Source organism: Lepidochelys kempii, chromosome 1 (assembly GCF_965140285.1).
Source record: "Lepidochelys kempii isolate rLepKem1 chromosome 1, rLepKem1.hap1, whole genome shotgun sequence".
NCBI lineage: Eukaryota > Metazoa > Chordata > Testudines > Cheloniidae > Lepidochelys > Lepidochelys kempii.
In genome coordinates, this window is record NC_136380.1 from 52,000,173 (window position 1) to 52,016,104 (window position 15,932).

General features: G+C 36.2%; 1 protein-coding gene across 4 annotated transcripts in view; it reads right to left on the bottom strand.

Moving 5' to 3' along the window:
• DCLK1 (doublecortin like kinase 1) overlaps window positions 1-15,932 on the bottom strand; it is a 332,848-nt gene that overhangs the window by 54,126 nt on the left and 262,790 nt on the right. For 3 of the 4 annotated variants that reach the window (XM_073341871.2, XM_073341891.2, XM_073341880.2), the window contains one exon: window positions 1,406-1,490. In XM_073341871.2, coding sequence (XP_073197972.1) covers window positions 1,406-1,490 — 85 coding nt within the window. Of the gene's footprint in view, window positions 1-1,405; window positions 1,491-11,880; window positions 13,064-15,932 lie in introns of those variants that run through there. The other variant, XM_073341902.2, reaches the window with a different exon arrangement.

Consider the following 15,932-nt stretch of genomic DNA (forward strand, 5'->3'; position numbering starts at 1 on the left):
TCAATTTACATTGTATCAAAACCCTCATCCTATGCCACCTTGAACTCAGGTCCGCATACAACATACCAATGTACGTCTGAACTGTTTTGTCTATGCCGGATTCTAAACTCCTTGAAACAAGGAACAGGTCTCTTTATAGGCTGTGAAATGTTAAGCATATTGCCCTTATATATGAAACGAAAGGAAGGAAATATGTGACATCCCCAGCAGGAATGATGACCTTGCAGAATCTTCATGCATCAGGGGAGTTCAGTTTCATATGAACAACTGCGGATTAAAGGTTCCAACTCTCCTCTTAAATGGGTAGGTTACTAGACCTTTGCTGTGCTACTTCCAAGAGTTTGGAACTTTGGTCAAAATTACATCCCTCTCATTCCATCACCTCCTCCTTTTAAAAAACCTTAATATAAGAATTATTCTAGAAGTTACTCTATTTTAGTTGCCCCTGCATTTATTACCTTTCCTTCTAACTTTTCACCATTTTATCACCCTGGGTTCCTTTTATTTTTCAGCTTTAGAGGGTGCTCTTGTCATTTTTTTAAAAGATATACGTCACAGTAAAACAATTAAACACACAGCCCACAAAGTACTCAAGTGGGAGTACTTGTAAATAAAATGAGTATGTCAGGCAACAATCAGTAATAATAAACCACCATCATCCTCATCCCATGATCTAAAAATTTTATAAAATCAGATTTTTTTTTAAAGAGATGGGCCATTAAAGTGGCAGTTGGGCCTTCTCTACATTACAACCAGTTTAATCCCCAGTGCTTCTGTCACACTTTGGGCGAAATCCTGATCCTATTGAAGTCAATGGCAAAACTCTCACTAACTTCAAAAGGGCCAGTATTTCATAGATTTTAAGCCCAGAAGGGACCACCGTGATTATCAACTTTGACTTTCTTCACACTTTGTGTCCACACACAAAAGCGCTGTAAATAATTCACAAGCATTCTACAATGTGGGTGGAGTAGAAAAAGCTTTCACATTTCAGAACTGGGTTGGTCTAAACCATTTCTGTTTGAACCCATTTCGCACCAATGAGGAAACTGTTCAACTAGTTCTGCTATTATTGTCCCATATTGTACTGGTGGCCTTTCAAAACATTCCAGAATCCACTGCTTCTGGGAGCTGTTCTGCAATCTGTAGGGTCAGTACCAGAGAAGACAGTGGAACTGAAATGCTTGAATAATGCTATTCTGGATGAAGGGCAAACATCATGCTAGCATAGAATCCATGATTCAACCAGTTCAGTAAACCTGGTAACCCTCTCAAGGTAGACTCAGTCATCCCTACAACTCTTCACTCTCTTCAGCATGAATAGCAACTCGTTTCCCGTATAGATGCTGGCTATCACTGTTTTGAAATGTCAACAACCTTCTATCATCAAAGCAGTCTCTTTTACCTTCTCCAGGTCCATCATTTTCATCCATGGAGCTGCAAACTTTGGTGGATGCTAATGAGGTAGAGGAGCCACTGTGTTGGGAGCTCTGGAAATGGAGAAAGACAAAGGAAGACAGAAATGATTGTTAAAGTGCACTTGTGTCTCCACACGTCATTACTGGACAGAAGTCCCAAAAGGGAGTTTAGTATTTCCATGGAAAACATCCATTCACCCCTTGAAAAGAGCCTATAGGATGTTTATCAAAAGTTAGATTTTTCTGCTCATCGAATTCTTTTTATTCCCCCTTGTTACTGGAGATTTCCCTACTTCATTTTGTGCAGTTCAGCTTCTAGGCACCTTCCATTGAAAAACAAGTGTAGAAAGGTTCTACACCGAGTACACATTTTTGTGGCTGAAATGTGAGAAGTCACCAAATTGGGGTACTCTCTGTTGGCAGGAAGTTTCCAGTAGTTAGTTGTCTTGACTTTTTAACCCAGCTAATACCAACACCAAAATGCCAATTATGACTGATATCTATTTTGTTAGAACCAGGTTCACTCTTTTCTGCAAGGACCCATTTGGTGAAAGCCTCCCCAGAAAGGTCCTAGAACAGGCAAGTATATTTTTGTCATATAGGGAGAAAAACAAAACAACATTACCACATATATGCTTATTTTCCAGAGACCTCTTATTCTGTGCTGCATCTCTCTTACTAATGATTAAATAATGTCCCAGCCAGAGAAACACCATCTGCAAACTGAAAAAATCTACAAATGTAACGGCAGAACTTTAAACTTAAAGCCACAAATGGGCATTACTGTATATTTTCATGGGGTAACTTGAGTTAGAAAGAGGTCTTTATTTAATTATAACAATCATGTGATAATACTATCTTGTGTTTATAAAGCACTTTTCATGCAGAAAGATTCCAAAGTGCTATATTATTTGTAGTTTGCCTCCAAGTTACATATCATGTAGAGTGAGACTGTACTGTTCGTAATTTACATTGTAATCTCTTAGGGGCAGGGACTGGATCATATCTTTCTCTATATTTGGAAGATACTGAAAACAGTCTTGGGAGGTCTGGAAATGTGGAAGTGTTAGCAGTCAATGAATAAATGCTACGAAGTTAACTGGAAAAACAAACTATTTAGAGGAATCATTTCATACACCAAAGAAATAAAAGTCACTTTAGGGTAGAACAGAGCAACTGTTTGGGGCAGGATATGAAGAACAATGCTATATCCGGTTGAAACTTCAGTGCAGTACTGAGCTAGACAGGATGCAATTACTAGAGTTAGAATCTGGCCAGAATGCTCGAGTTTATTTGTATTTGCAGGCTAAATTTTAATTTCTCCCACACTAAATTGAGATCAGTGGATTTAGCCATTCATTTTGACCTATTTTTCTTTAAATAAACCTCATTATTTACACATTCCATGCCTAAGAATTTCTTTGTCTTTTCTTTTAATCATCACAAACTCATTCTTTTCATTGGTGTGACCACTTCCTTTGAGCTTTGACTAGGATTAAAACTTCACTCATCAGCTTTTGGACTACATTTTCTGCCTCTTAATGACAGAAGTGTGCACTGAGTGGCTTTATACTGTTCACTGAGGCATTTCTGCCCTTGCTGCAGGCATAGGACAAGTGTTAACTACCTATATTTAAACTCTGCTAGATATTACAGTGAAAACTTACCTCACAAACATTTGCAAATGACAGTGCAGAGGGATAACAAGTAATAAGCATACAGCATAACTCGATGAATTCTCAAGGCAGGAGGAAATATTCCAGGTGTATAGCACAGAATGATGATAAAAAGTAAAAATTTTGTTTTACACTTCTACTGGGAAGAACATATAGTGAATAGCTTTCACTATTTTTTCTGGTCCTTCTCTTAACTCTCCTATGACAGCATATCCAAATTATGATTGCTTCTGCCATTCCACTCTGTTTTCTTAAGGGGTCTATCATTTAAATATGTTCAGTATATGATGTATATGCAGTCATGAAATGATCTTTAAAAACTCCGAAGTGTTATAGCCCAGGACCGTTGAAAGCGTTAGTATTTTGACAAATTACAAAATGGTTACTGCATACAGTTTTTGCATGTTAAATGGTGAGATGAATCTTTACAGCAGATGGTACCTCTAACACTACTGATTATACACCACAGCATCTTCTTTAACACTTTGATTATCTCTTCAGACTGCTGACCTACTGCTCTTACTCCTAGAGTGAAAATGGGAGAGAGATTAAAGTTGAGACATTACTTTGTGGACAAATTTTCTCAACCTGTATGTGTAAATTTAGTCTCATTTATGCAAGAGCACCTGATTTTTCAGAGCTTCTGAGGTCCCACTGGGATTTGTAGGTGCTCAGTTCTGAAAATCAGACAAAATCACTGAAACATATGCTTTAACTTTAAACACAAATAGTCCCAATTGACATGTGTGAGGATAAGCATGTACTTAACCGCTTAGCTAAACAAGGGTCATCTTTGGGTGCCTAAATATGGATTTAGGAACCTAACTCTAGTCAATCAGAGATGAGAATGTTGGTTTCTGTAAATTTTAGCAGAAAACAGCTTTAATATGAGACTATTTTTAAAGCCTCCATCTCTCTTATAGACATTATATTTAGATCAACACATGAGAGCAGGAAGACTCCATATTATACACAAATAAATAAAACCTGGGCACCAAAATGATGCATTACTGCTATGTACTCTACCATAGGTCTGCACAAAAAGCACCCACTGACAGCAGTGAGAGTTGTGCACATAAAACAAGTGGGTATGGACTAGAGTGTAAAATGAAGGTAGTGTTAATGAATTATTTTGAAGACTGCCAGACCACAGAAACCATGAAGGAATGCCCTCTACATCACATTTAAGAAAGCCCTCCAATTGTATTAAACAGATCTAAAAAAATAATATTAATAAAGTTCAGGAATTGTATGTACATGTCTATAGTCACAATCCCCACACACAGAGCGTTTCATCTGCTATGCAGACGAGGTTACTAGGTAGAAGGGTCACAAACAGCTTGATTTTATTGTGTATTTCAGTTCCCTGGAATTATATAAAGGCATTTATTTATTTATTCATTCATTGTTTTGTAAGCTAGAAGGACCTCAGAGTTCATTTAGACTTTATTTAGCTCATTTTCCTCACCAAGCTGAAAGCCCTCTGAGCCCCATTGCCTTGAGGGGCTTGGTGTTTCTTCCAGTTGGCTTGCTAATCCTGATGCAGTTCTTTGTTGTACATATGGTAGCCCTAACAGCTGTGGATCCCATTAGGATTATTGCAGAGGAAAAAACCCTGTGCAAGAGCAAGATATTTTCAACTACAGACCGTAATGCAATTAGCTGTTTTAATTGTAAGAGATCTTGAGGCACTTGAAATGTCATCACCTCTAAGCAGATTTAACAGGGACCAGTTGCACAGGTTGCTGACACCTGGATGCTTTTATGACACACCTACATAAAAGCAATGGCATAAAAAGATCAGGTCTTTGGTGTAGGTATTTCAGATCCTATTCGGGTTCACGTAACAGATGGTCAACATACCACACTTCTTATTGATGTGAATGGGAAGATTAGCACTATAGAGTTTCAACCATGTTTTACTGAGAGATTTATTCAGCAACTGTTTTGTAAATATTTAAAGGGTGTACTTCAACTGCCATTCCTCAAATTCAAGGACAAGAGTATGGTAAAGTATTATATAAATCTGAGGATTCTCCTCTTCCTACATACACCTTGATCCAAAACTCATCTTCCATCACAGTCCCACACAACAAAGGGAATTATTTTTGTGGACTATTGATATGAAGCAGTTATGAAAGGAAACCCATAACAAGTATGTTTAGGAAGCAGGTTAATGCATATCAGATTCCCAAATCTTGAAAACGGAACATTGGATTACGTTTTCCAATTTATCGGAATCTTTATTAGCGCACATGAAGTCTACAAAGTCTTTAGACAATAGATTCCTTTGTATTTTGCTAATGTGAAGGAAGCATGTGGATGAAATGTCAGTAACAGAAATCCACACAGATGTAAAGCTGAATTTGGAACACATGCAGAGTTGTGTTCTTTTAAATGGGTGTTACTGAAACAGAGTAAAATGAGTACACAAAGTGTAGATCAGGCACAGTGTTGAGGCACATCGTAAGTGAATGCTTTAAATTATTATAGCATATCCAAGAATTACCCAGAATTTTACAAACATGGTAAGGGGAAAGGCTAAACATTTCAGTAGTGTGTGTTTGAATACACCAGGAAATATATCAACAGAGATTCCTAGAAACTAAAGAGACCAGTTAGGCAAACGTGCCAATCTCCTCGCCTATGCAATATTGTGACCCATGTGTGTTTGGTTCAGTTATAAATTATTCAGGTTATTAAATTATCTTAATCCTCCACCATTTCCCTTGGAAGCCCATTCCCTTGTCTAATGGTCATCATGTTTAGTGACAAAATAAGGGCAACAGAACAGTGTAGAAATGAGATTAAGAGCCTGATTCTGCTCACCTAATTCCACTGAAGTTTCACTGTCGTAAAACCAATAAGAACGGAGAATAACGTACACTGGGAATATTTCAAGAGCAGGAAATTTTTTTAAAAGGCTATGCAGAGGGTAAAATATTCAGCAACAAAAAGTAAAATTAATACTACTTTTTGGTACCATTTTTGAAGAAGAAACTCAGTTGTATTTATTACAGCCTAGACAGAAGCCAAGGATTAGACAAAGTTCTATTGCCCTCTCTCTATCCAGTGAAAAATGTTCTTTATTTTCCTTTGTTTAATCAGTTACATTTTTTTGGCATATACAGATGAGAAGAAAAAAAAATCTCAAGTAAACAGTACAGGACTAGTAAAAATTACTTAATGGAGAAACATCAACTCCACAATCTTTGTGCTGAAAGAGTGGAAGTCAATGGACTTCAATGTGAAGAAAGAGAAATGATGCAATTGTTTTCTTTTCAAGTTGGGATATACCACTAAACTGGCACATGAGATCTACATTTATTAATAAGCTGCCTTCATCTGGAAAGAAGGGAAGAAGAAATGTGTGCAAGCATGAGTTTTGTTCATAGTCCTACATTCTACATAGGGTCTTGAGGCACATAATTTAAATGAGATCCTGCTTGAAGAGCTACACATTTTTCATATATGCACTTCAGGATATACAAAGAGATCAGTTCAAACACAAGCAATAATCTATATGTTTCATTTAGGAAATTGTTTTGTTCTTTTCTTGAGGGATTAAGGGAGTGAAAGTGAGATGGGAAAGTTTGCAGGAATATCATGCTGGTGAAAAGAACTAAAAATGGCAAACTAAAGTATTCTGTTCTATATAGGTTCTTGTATTGCACTCATCACCATAGAATCGGAGTGCCTAAGTATCCTGTTTGCCTACAGGGCAAGCGCAATACTGGAAGGCTAAAACAGTTTTCTATTTAGTGTTCAAGTAATAATCTTAAACCTGAGCTGGATGAACCACTGCTTTGAAGAATCAGTTGTAATTTAGTCTCTACCCTCACTCATTCTCTGGCATCTCCTGAGGAAAGATGGATGTTTTTCAAAATATATATCAGATTCATGCTTTTAGGTAGTTGGCCCACATAACTTTACTATATCCAGATTGCATTTAATGTAAAAGTTACTTATGCAGTAGCATAGTGAAAGGTGTTTTTTTTTAAGTTACATAGACATTATATCTTTAATTAAACAGAAGAAAAAGAAATTCTAAGAAAGTCTCAGATTTCTGTTTCCTATTTCTTCCATTAGATTAGAAATGTTGCACTGTGGTCAATTTTTTATTTTTAATCCCATCTATTTGTCTGGGCTAAATTTTAAAAGCTCTCCCAATGCCCCTAAGCATTTTAGGAAATGATTCTAACTTTACGTTATTTTGTGCCCTCTTTTAAATTATTGATATAGTACAGCTTCATTTTTGTCTTCATTAGGCTACTGCTGGTAGCCATCTCCTTATTACTGATAAAAAATGCAAAACGCAAATATTTTTAAGGGAAAAATGGTTTTGAACCTGGCAGACCAATTTCCCAATGATCAGGACATGGACTGAGCTGGAATTTGTATCAGTCTCACAGACCTATAGAGTAAGAGCTCTTGAAAATGAGTTGAAGCGACAGTAACCAGCAGGAGATAGAATGTCATCTGTTGCTAAGTTTTTCCCCAGAAATAAACTAGGGAAACATAAATGAAAGAGGGCAAAGGTGTGCTGGGGAAACAAGGTATTTATTTTAAAATACAGCAAATACAGTTCAACATTCTTTGCAGACACATTTTTCTAATAATTAGGTGACTTAGGAAGAGTGCTGCTAAAGCTCAGTTGACAGCAAAACCCGGTACACTGCTTACGGTACAGCACACTGATTTCTCACTTCATACTTCAAATCTATCCCGTCACACACTCACAAATTCACCCATAAGCAATTCTAGGCAGGTAAATTTCCTGTCTCCAAAGGACCTATTAGAATCAAAATTCTTCCCTAGAGGACTCTTTACCTCTATACACTAGAGCCCAGAATTTAAATTTTAAAAGCTACTGAAATGCATCCACTAGTTAAAGCAACCTATTAGGATCCATGAATCCTACACGCTTACATTAATTGAACTATTAATTGAACTATGTCATCCAATATGTATATATAATAACCATGAGAATTATTTTGAAGCCTGCTTTTCACATTTTCAAAATAAACTCACTGAACATCGTGTATGGGGTTTTTTCCATTTATTTATTACATGACTTACAATATTTTAGGATAATGTTAAATCTAGCAATACAACAAACTGCAACCGGTATGACATGGCCAAATATGAAACACAAGTACAACACAGTATGATGTAACAATGGCAGAAAATGGAAGTGATTTTCTTTAGCTGATTGTTTTATTTCAACTAATCAGAACTTATTTTTGTAGGTTTCACAAGTTTTGCTAATAAATCAACAGTTTTTCTGGTTTCCTGAAGCACATTAATACAAAAAAATGGAAGATTTGAGAAGAAAATATCCAAGCTCTTTTCTTTGAAAAAAGGCCATATGGAGCTCTTTGTGAAAACCTTTAACTTGTTTTATGATTAATGTGTCAGTATTTACAGTACTATGGAGCAACTAATAAAAAGAGCCCTTACCAGAAATGGTTTTAGTTCATCTTTCACTAGAGAGAGTTTAAACTCAATACAGCGTATTCAGGGAAAACCACAACTAATTACCTCTACATTTCAACACATCAGACAATGGGTATGCATATGAATACAGTACTTTTTTTAATACTTTACTGCTGAAGGTGATTGAAATGTGAATATAATCAAGATGCACAAATACAGACATTAAAGTGCACACTGTGTATATATATAGCTTTTATATAAAAGTGTGTATACACACCCACCCACACTCACACCCTCCCCACTCACCACACACAATGATTTAAAATGGGAGCTATGGTCACTCAGCAACCCTAACAAATCATATCCAGGGGGTAAATAGGCAGAGCAGGCCATTCAACATGTATTACTAAAAAAGTATAGCTATGAATATCCCCTGTTCAGAGCACAGGGATATGCTGTTATTATTGTGAGGCATCAAATACATTCTTAATGGTCTTAAACAACCATTTGTATGTCTGTATCTACATGTAAAGCTATTTCTAACTGTGTGACATAAGGTTGTATTTTTATTTAACATTCTGGTGAGAATCTCTCTTCTTGCCATTGACAAGCAAAAAAATCCAACGTTAGATTTACAATTGATGTATTTGCTTGCATAATAATTGGATGCTAACAAAAAGTGCAGTAAACATTAATATTTGTTTTCAACAAGTGAAGAGGTAAATTTAGCCTCCGTGTTTTTCTGTGTTTTTAATCTTTTTTTTTTTTGGATGAAATAGTAAATTTGGGTACCATTTAAAGAATTTTGTTTGTTTGTTTTGGAACTGTCAATTTTAACATTTAGAGTTGGACGACATCTTCTGTAACAACATGCTTTGCTGTATAAAGTTCACATTGTAGTGTAAACTATAAAGTTGCAAAAACAAGCAGTTTTATTTATTTCAATTTTTTTAGCATGCCAATAATCTCAAGCCATACACTCTAAGGCTCTAGGACATTACATATCCTTTCTTATCATATATATGCATACATGTATACACAATGAGATATGCATATTTATATAAATACCCACATACACCTGTATACATTTTTATAGCCACATGTACCATAACAAAAAAGGTGCAAAGGGCTAAAAACAAACAAATAAAATGTACTCTTCCTGAATTGTTTTATGGTTTTGCAAAACAATTTTCCACACTATGATGCTGTTAGTTAACTACAGCTTCGTGATTTAATTTTAAACAATATTACAACACAATATGATTTAATTACAATGCAGGACAGCATGCTTCATGATGGGGCAAAAGGTCAAATAGGTCAAAATATTACCATTCGTAATATTACCATTATTGATCAGCCTGCATACGTATACATAGCTGTGTATAAGGACCCAATCCTGCATCCACTGAAGTCAGTGACGTTTTTGCCACTAATTTAAAAGACAGCTGAACCAGACCCATCATTAGGTGGACATGAGAGCTTTTCAAAGCGTATTCAGTTCCTCAGGGGAGATGTTCAGCTAATGTAAGTTGTCGTAGGTCCATTGACTTTAATGGAGCGATGAAAATTTGCACCAGGTGAACATCTGCCCTTAATATATCAAAAAGACCACTAATTTTTTTCATATATTCATTTAAAGAAGCCACAAACAAGATGTAATTGTCCATGGGTTCAAAACCAGTTAGCCCTTTTATATACTGTGCTTCACATTTGAACTGTTCGTTGCTTTAAAAAAAAAAGTTGCAGAAAGCATCAGGAAAATATTCATGACTAACCACGAGGCTCAAGGGGAAGCAAAGCATTCACAATCTATACACAACTTTCAACCACATGGTAAACTCCTTATGGTAGGAACAGGTCATGCAATATAAGGAGAGGAACTATACAAAGTTCAAATAATACGAAGATGGTTAAACTATTCTGCTATTTAATAACAGTGACAAAGCCAGATGACAAAATAAAAGTTGTACTATTTGCAAGCAAAGCTACAATACCAAGATAACATATTTTCAGTTCACCAGTGATCTGGAACCTTATGGTCTTGGTCCAAAGAAACATTTAATTTCTGCTCATGTATATAATGGAATTACACTCCACATAAAAGGGAATCTTAATGTTTATAAACAACATGCTTTTTCAAACTTCAAGGGACTTCCATTCCTAAAGTAAATGATGTACACTATCCCTTGAATAACCCTTTAAAAAGAATAGTATGTTTAAATGATTAAATGTTAGGGACTAGCATATCCTTTGAAACAGCCTGGAAGGAAAATTGGCAATATCATCAGTCAACTGTTAGTCCCAAAGTCCCCTCCATAGCTACCAAAGCCATGGAATTCAGATTCACTGGCAATATCTACTGTTTGTGCAGAATGAATAATGCTCAATGGACTGCTCTGAGCAAATAGTAGTCCATAAGACAGAGGGCAGGCAAGTTAAAATTCTGGGAATTCCTTTTCTTTGCAGACAAAACCAATCCCATAGAGCCAGTAGCTATTTTGTTTCTCTTCCATCACTTTCTTTGCATTTTTGGCAACTGATGCCAACCCACTGCCACCTATTATGGACTCTACTGAACTAAGTAATACCTTTTACAAAGAAATATCAACAACAGGCACAAGCACAAGTAACTTCACAGTTGTTGAGTCTTTTAGGTAAAACAGGGCACCTTTTGATCTCGGCAGAGGCCTCTCAACTTCTGTTGGAAATCATTTTAAACCTGAACTCTGAAGCAGGTGTGGTGAATCATGTGTTCAAAATGGATTAATCCAGTTGCTTCACAAGCCTGCCAGATCAGTGTCTTTCTCCCCAAATGATACTACAACCAGATAGTGAATACATAGAAGGGTGAGTATTGTGTTCTGCTGCCCTTTCAATTTTTTGTTTTCAATATTCTCTGCAAACAAAATGGTAATGTACTAGACTGCAAGCTGTAGGTACCACATGTCAACATTTTCTAGTTGCATGATTTTTTTAAGGACAGATTAGCATAACTGTAAAATATTACATTTAAAAGTTGCTATATAGTAGCTAACAACCCTCTAGGTATTTAAACAAACGTTCCTGATTTTTTTTTTTAAGATGCTGTATTGGGATGTTACCAATTTCCTCAAAAATACCACCTGTGTAAATTTTTTGTTTAAAAAGAGGAATCTGGCATGGTTGGGGCACTAAGTCTTAAAGCATAAGTATTTGATATACTAGAAGTAAATGAACTACTAAAAATATATGACCACTACACTATGCCTTAAATATAAAGAATAAATATTAAATTAAGATTTAACATATAACTGGAAAGACCATAACTATGTAAATTATATTAGTTAGCTTGTATTCTCACAATAAAGCAGCAGAAAACAAACAAAATTAGTAGGTGTGTGTTAAGCAGCTGGTTACAATGCAAGACCTACTTTAACACTAAAAGAGTTTTGCATATTAATGTTGTACAAAATGTCCATGATATAGAAAATAAAGGAACTCGTAAAAATTCAGACCTTAAGAGATTGATTCATAATACCACCATTTTTAAAGGTTTTCACTTTTCAAATGGCCTGTTTGGAAAAGGTACAAAACATACTTTATGTCAGAGTCTGAGAAAGATTTTCCTATCTTTAACACAAGTGAAAAATACTCACTTTGTAAGCAAAATATGTTTGCAAAAAAGGTGTCATTGCATGTACAGTATGCTGTTTGCCAGCAGGTCTATGTATTTTCCAACTAAATAGATTTTTTCTTATTAATATTTACTCTCCTATGCAATAAAAGAGTGATTAATATAACAGCTCTGACATGGTGCAATATCATATTCATGCTTCCTGCTAAACGTCATTTTTCTTACAGTTATCAAATTCTAGTACAGTGAAAATACTCTAACAGTTCTTTGAAAGCATTTCTTTCAGTTAGCAACCATATATGGTTTCTCAATTTTCTTTGTTTAGATTAAGAACTCACTGGAAATCGTTTTATCAAGTAAATGTGAATGCTCATATTATGGAGGGGCAAAGTGGTGGAGAATGTCTGCTGTCACAATTGTGTTCTGTCATACAAGTTGAGCTATTTATTAACAGAGCAAAAAATGTTCATGTCCATACCATAGCAAATAAAGAGAACTATATTAAAAACTGTGAACATATGATCACTATTTCAGAAGATAATAGGAGTGCTCTTCTCTGCCCATAATTGATTTCTTCATTATATTCACCTAACCCAATCATTATCCCATAATGTGTGCACAAATGCTTAGTTTTCATTTCTGAGTCAAGCACTCAATGCCTTACCCTAAAGCTTGCATCAAAAGAAGTGGTAAAACCAAAAATGCCCCCATAAATTTGTATATATTTGACTCGATGACTTTAATATTAAATATGCAAAACCCTTTTGTGCAATTCACTGTTACTGTAAATTAGCAGCTAATCTTGTAAGAAATGTTAAACCTTCACCAAATCACAAACCATAAACACTGTTCCATTTTCTCTTTTACACTGAGTCTCCTACTGAATCCAAATCATCCGAAGAGAGTGGGCGATACAGGTCCTGTAAGATGAAGGGCAGTATAGATTTGTTTATTGTGTTCAATTTGTTACACTGCAACTGTCCTATAATCTCTTTGCTGTTGTGGACCAGAATTGTTGGTTTAATTTAAAGTAACCTGTCTTCAATCATCAGAGCCCTAGAAACATAAGTAAATCTAGATTTTGTCAATAGAAAATATTTTAAATAGCATTTTTTTAACCTTAACTAATAAAGGCCCTGTAATAAAACAATAACTGACTGCTTTGCAGAATTTCATAGCAGCTTTGGAACTTGGCAATATGGAATTCAAGTAATATTTTCCTTTTGTTTCTTTCTCAAGCAGTAGCAGAAAAGTAAATGCTTACCTTGTATTATAAGGTCATCAGGACCTAAAGGCCACTGGACCTATGCAGCATGGGTCCAGAAATATTTGATCCTAGGGCAGTTAACCCTCAATACTGTGGTTGCATATATAGTACTATCTGACAGTGGTGCTGCTTTTTCCACAATTTTTTTATTTGGTAAAAAGACAGCATGTAAAATCCCTAGTCACTGGCTCTTTCTGATGGTAGCCAAGCAACAAGCTCATGTCAGCAGGGAGAGAGAGAGAGAGAGAGAGAGAGAGAGAGAGAGAGGCGCAACTTCTATTTTTCAACACCCACTCTAAGCATCCTCTGACTAATCAGATAATCCTCAAATGCCAGAGGTGTGGGAGTATAATGGATAACCTCAACCAACCTACAAAAGACAACATGTTTCTCAAAGATATGCAACACAAGAAAATGTTCACCAAGCAGAAAGGTGCATGGTAGAGCAGCCTCATTTCAAGGTGAAATAAGTAGAAGTGTTGGTTCAGAGAGGGAGGAAATAAATTCTGTGTTCCCCAGTGGTTTACCATCCCCCCACACAACACAACTTATTAAAACAGCGTGGCTACCTTGAGTCTCAAGCTGGGATTCTTTTAAACACGTCATGGGTTTAAAAATATTAAAACAAATACAAGATAGACATTGCTGAAACCTGCAATCGTACAAAAACACCACTGTCACCTCACATGAAAATGGTGATGACTGATGGACTCAGCAGCAAAACTATTCACATTTTCTTCCTCAGGAGAGTATTATTTTTTAAAACAATCCTAAAAATCTTAACTTAAAAAAAAGGAATATTTAAGATGTATGGGTTTCTTTTGTTTTTGTTTTGTTTTAAAAAAGAAAATATCATAAACCATGAACATTTGTGTTTTCTTTGCATGCACAGAAGTCAAGAATTATACATACATGTATTCATAACAGCCAAGTGTGCTTTTAAATCACCAATTTGTATGCATACATACAGCATGCAAAACAGGCCCCAGATTCTGAAAACCATGCTTTAAATGTATCCCTGCTTTTAGTAACCAATCTAGGCTGAGGCATAACTGTAAACAGTCCTTTCTAATTTTTAATGTAATTATTTAGCTATTATTAAAACTTCTCCTATATGTACATATCGTTATGTTTTGGTATTTCTGATGCATAATGCACAGAAATGCATCCATTTGTCAGGAGATGTCATGGGGTATGTTCCTCACTCTGAAAGGGTTAATGTAGGTCAGAGGGATCAATTAACTTATTAGGCTGCAAGCTGGGGGATAGTTAGGCTGAGAGGAAAGCCCTAATTAGGGGGAAATCACCTGTGCAGGAACAGAGGGGGCTTCTATAAAACCAGGAGAGCTGATAGGGGAGGGAAGAAATCTGCAGTCACTCCCTGGGGGAAGGGAGGTGTGGGTGAGGCTATAGAATCTAGTCTGCATTTACTCCCTGGGAGGAGGAAGTTTGGGCTGGCAAACTCAGAGAAAGCACGAGAAAGTAGGTGTAGGAGAGGCTTAGGGAAAAGGCACCAAGGTTTAGGATAGGGCAGACTGGTGCTGTTGATTAGAGGGTCCCCGCCCTGGAACCTGGAATAAAGGGTGAGCCCGGGTTCCCCTACCAGTCACTGGGGAAGAGGCACCATTGTGGCAGCGAATGAGAAGACTGCCTGAAACCATTTGTTAGGAAATACTTTGATACCCTGGAAAGTAAGGAGTATAGTGACTTAGGAGAGAGAGAAGCCAAGAAGACGGAGCACCCTGAGTTGCAAAGAGTTATAGAGAGGTGCACGCAATGAGCAGCAGAAGGGGGTGTTGGACCTGGAAAGAGAGGATCCCCTGAGCTGCCAGGACTAGGCAACCCTAGTGGTGAGTGAACCCCGTGACAGGAAAGCTAACCAAACTTTCTAATCAAACAGATTTTTAGGGTCATGTTCACCTGGACTCCTTGAACTTAAGGAATAGCCACAAAAATAAAGTTTGTTTTGTTCCATGCATTTTAATTCATTCACAGCTCACATGGAAGGCATACCTAAATCCAACTTTTGAAATTTTGGGAATCCCAGTGTATTTGCTGACCCACAAGCATTTGTTATTTGCTAGCTAGCACTGAAGTAAAATTTCCTGTGCACCATCTTAATCAAAAGGTTAAGAATGTTTTGGATAATGTATTCACCAATTTTTGTTATGTTATGATCAAAAAAATCCCACATTTCTGCTGTATAAAGATAAAGACCTCTTTGCACAACACCACAAAAATTCCTGAACTTTATATTTTAAAACTTTTCAGCTTGATTAATCTCACTGCGGACAACTCTCAGCAAAACTATAATTAAAATAATTTAAGGAACTGAAAAATTAGGTTGCTACATGCATGGTACAAAACTTCTGCTAAGATTAAAGTAATAGTATTATTACCAACACTATGGAACAACAAATGTAAATAGTATCAAAAGGAGTTAAAGAGGATATGATTTTTCTGCTATTTATTTATTTATTTGTATTACTGTAGCACCTGGGAATCCTAGTCCTGGACAAGGA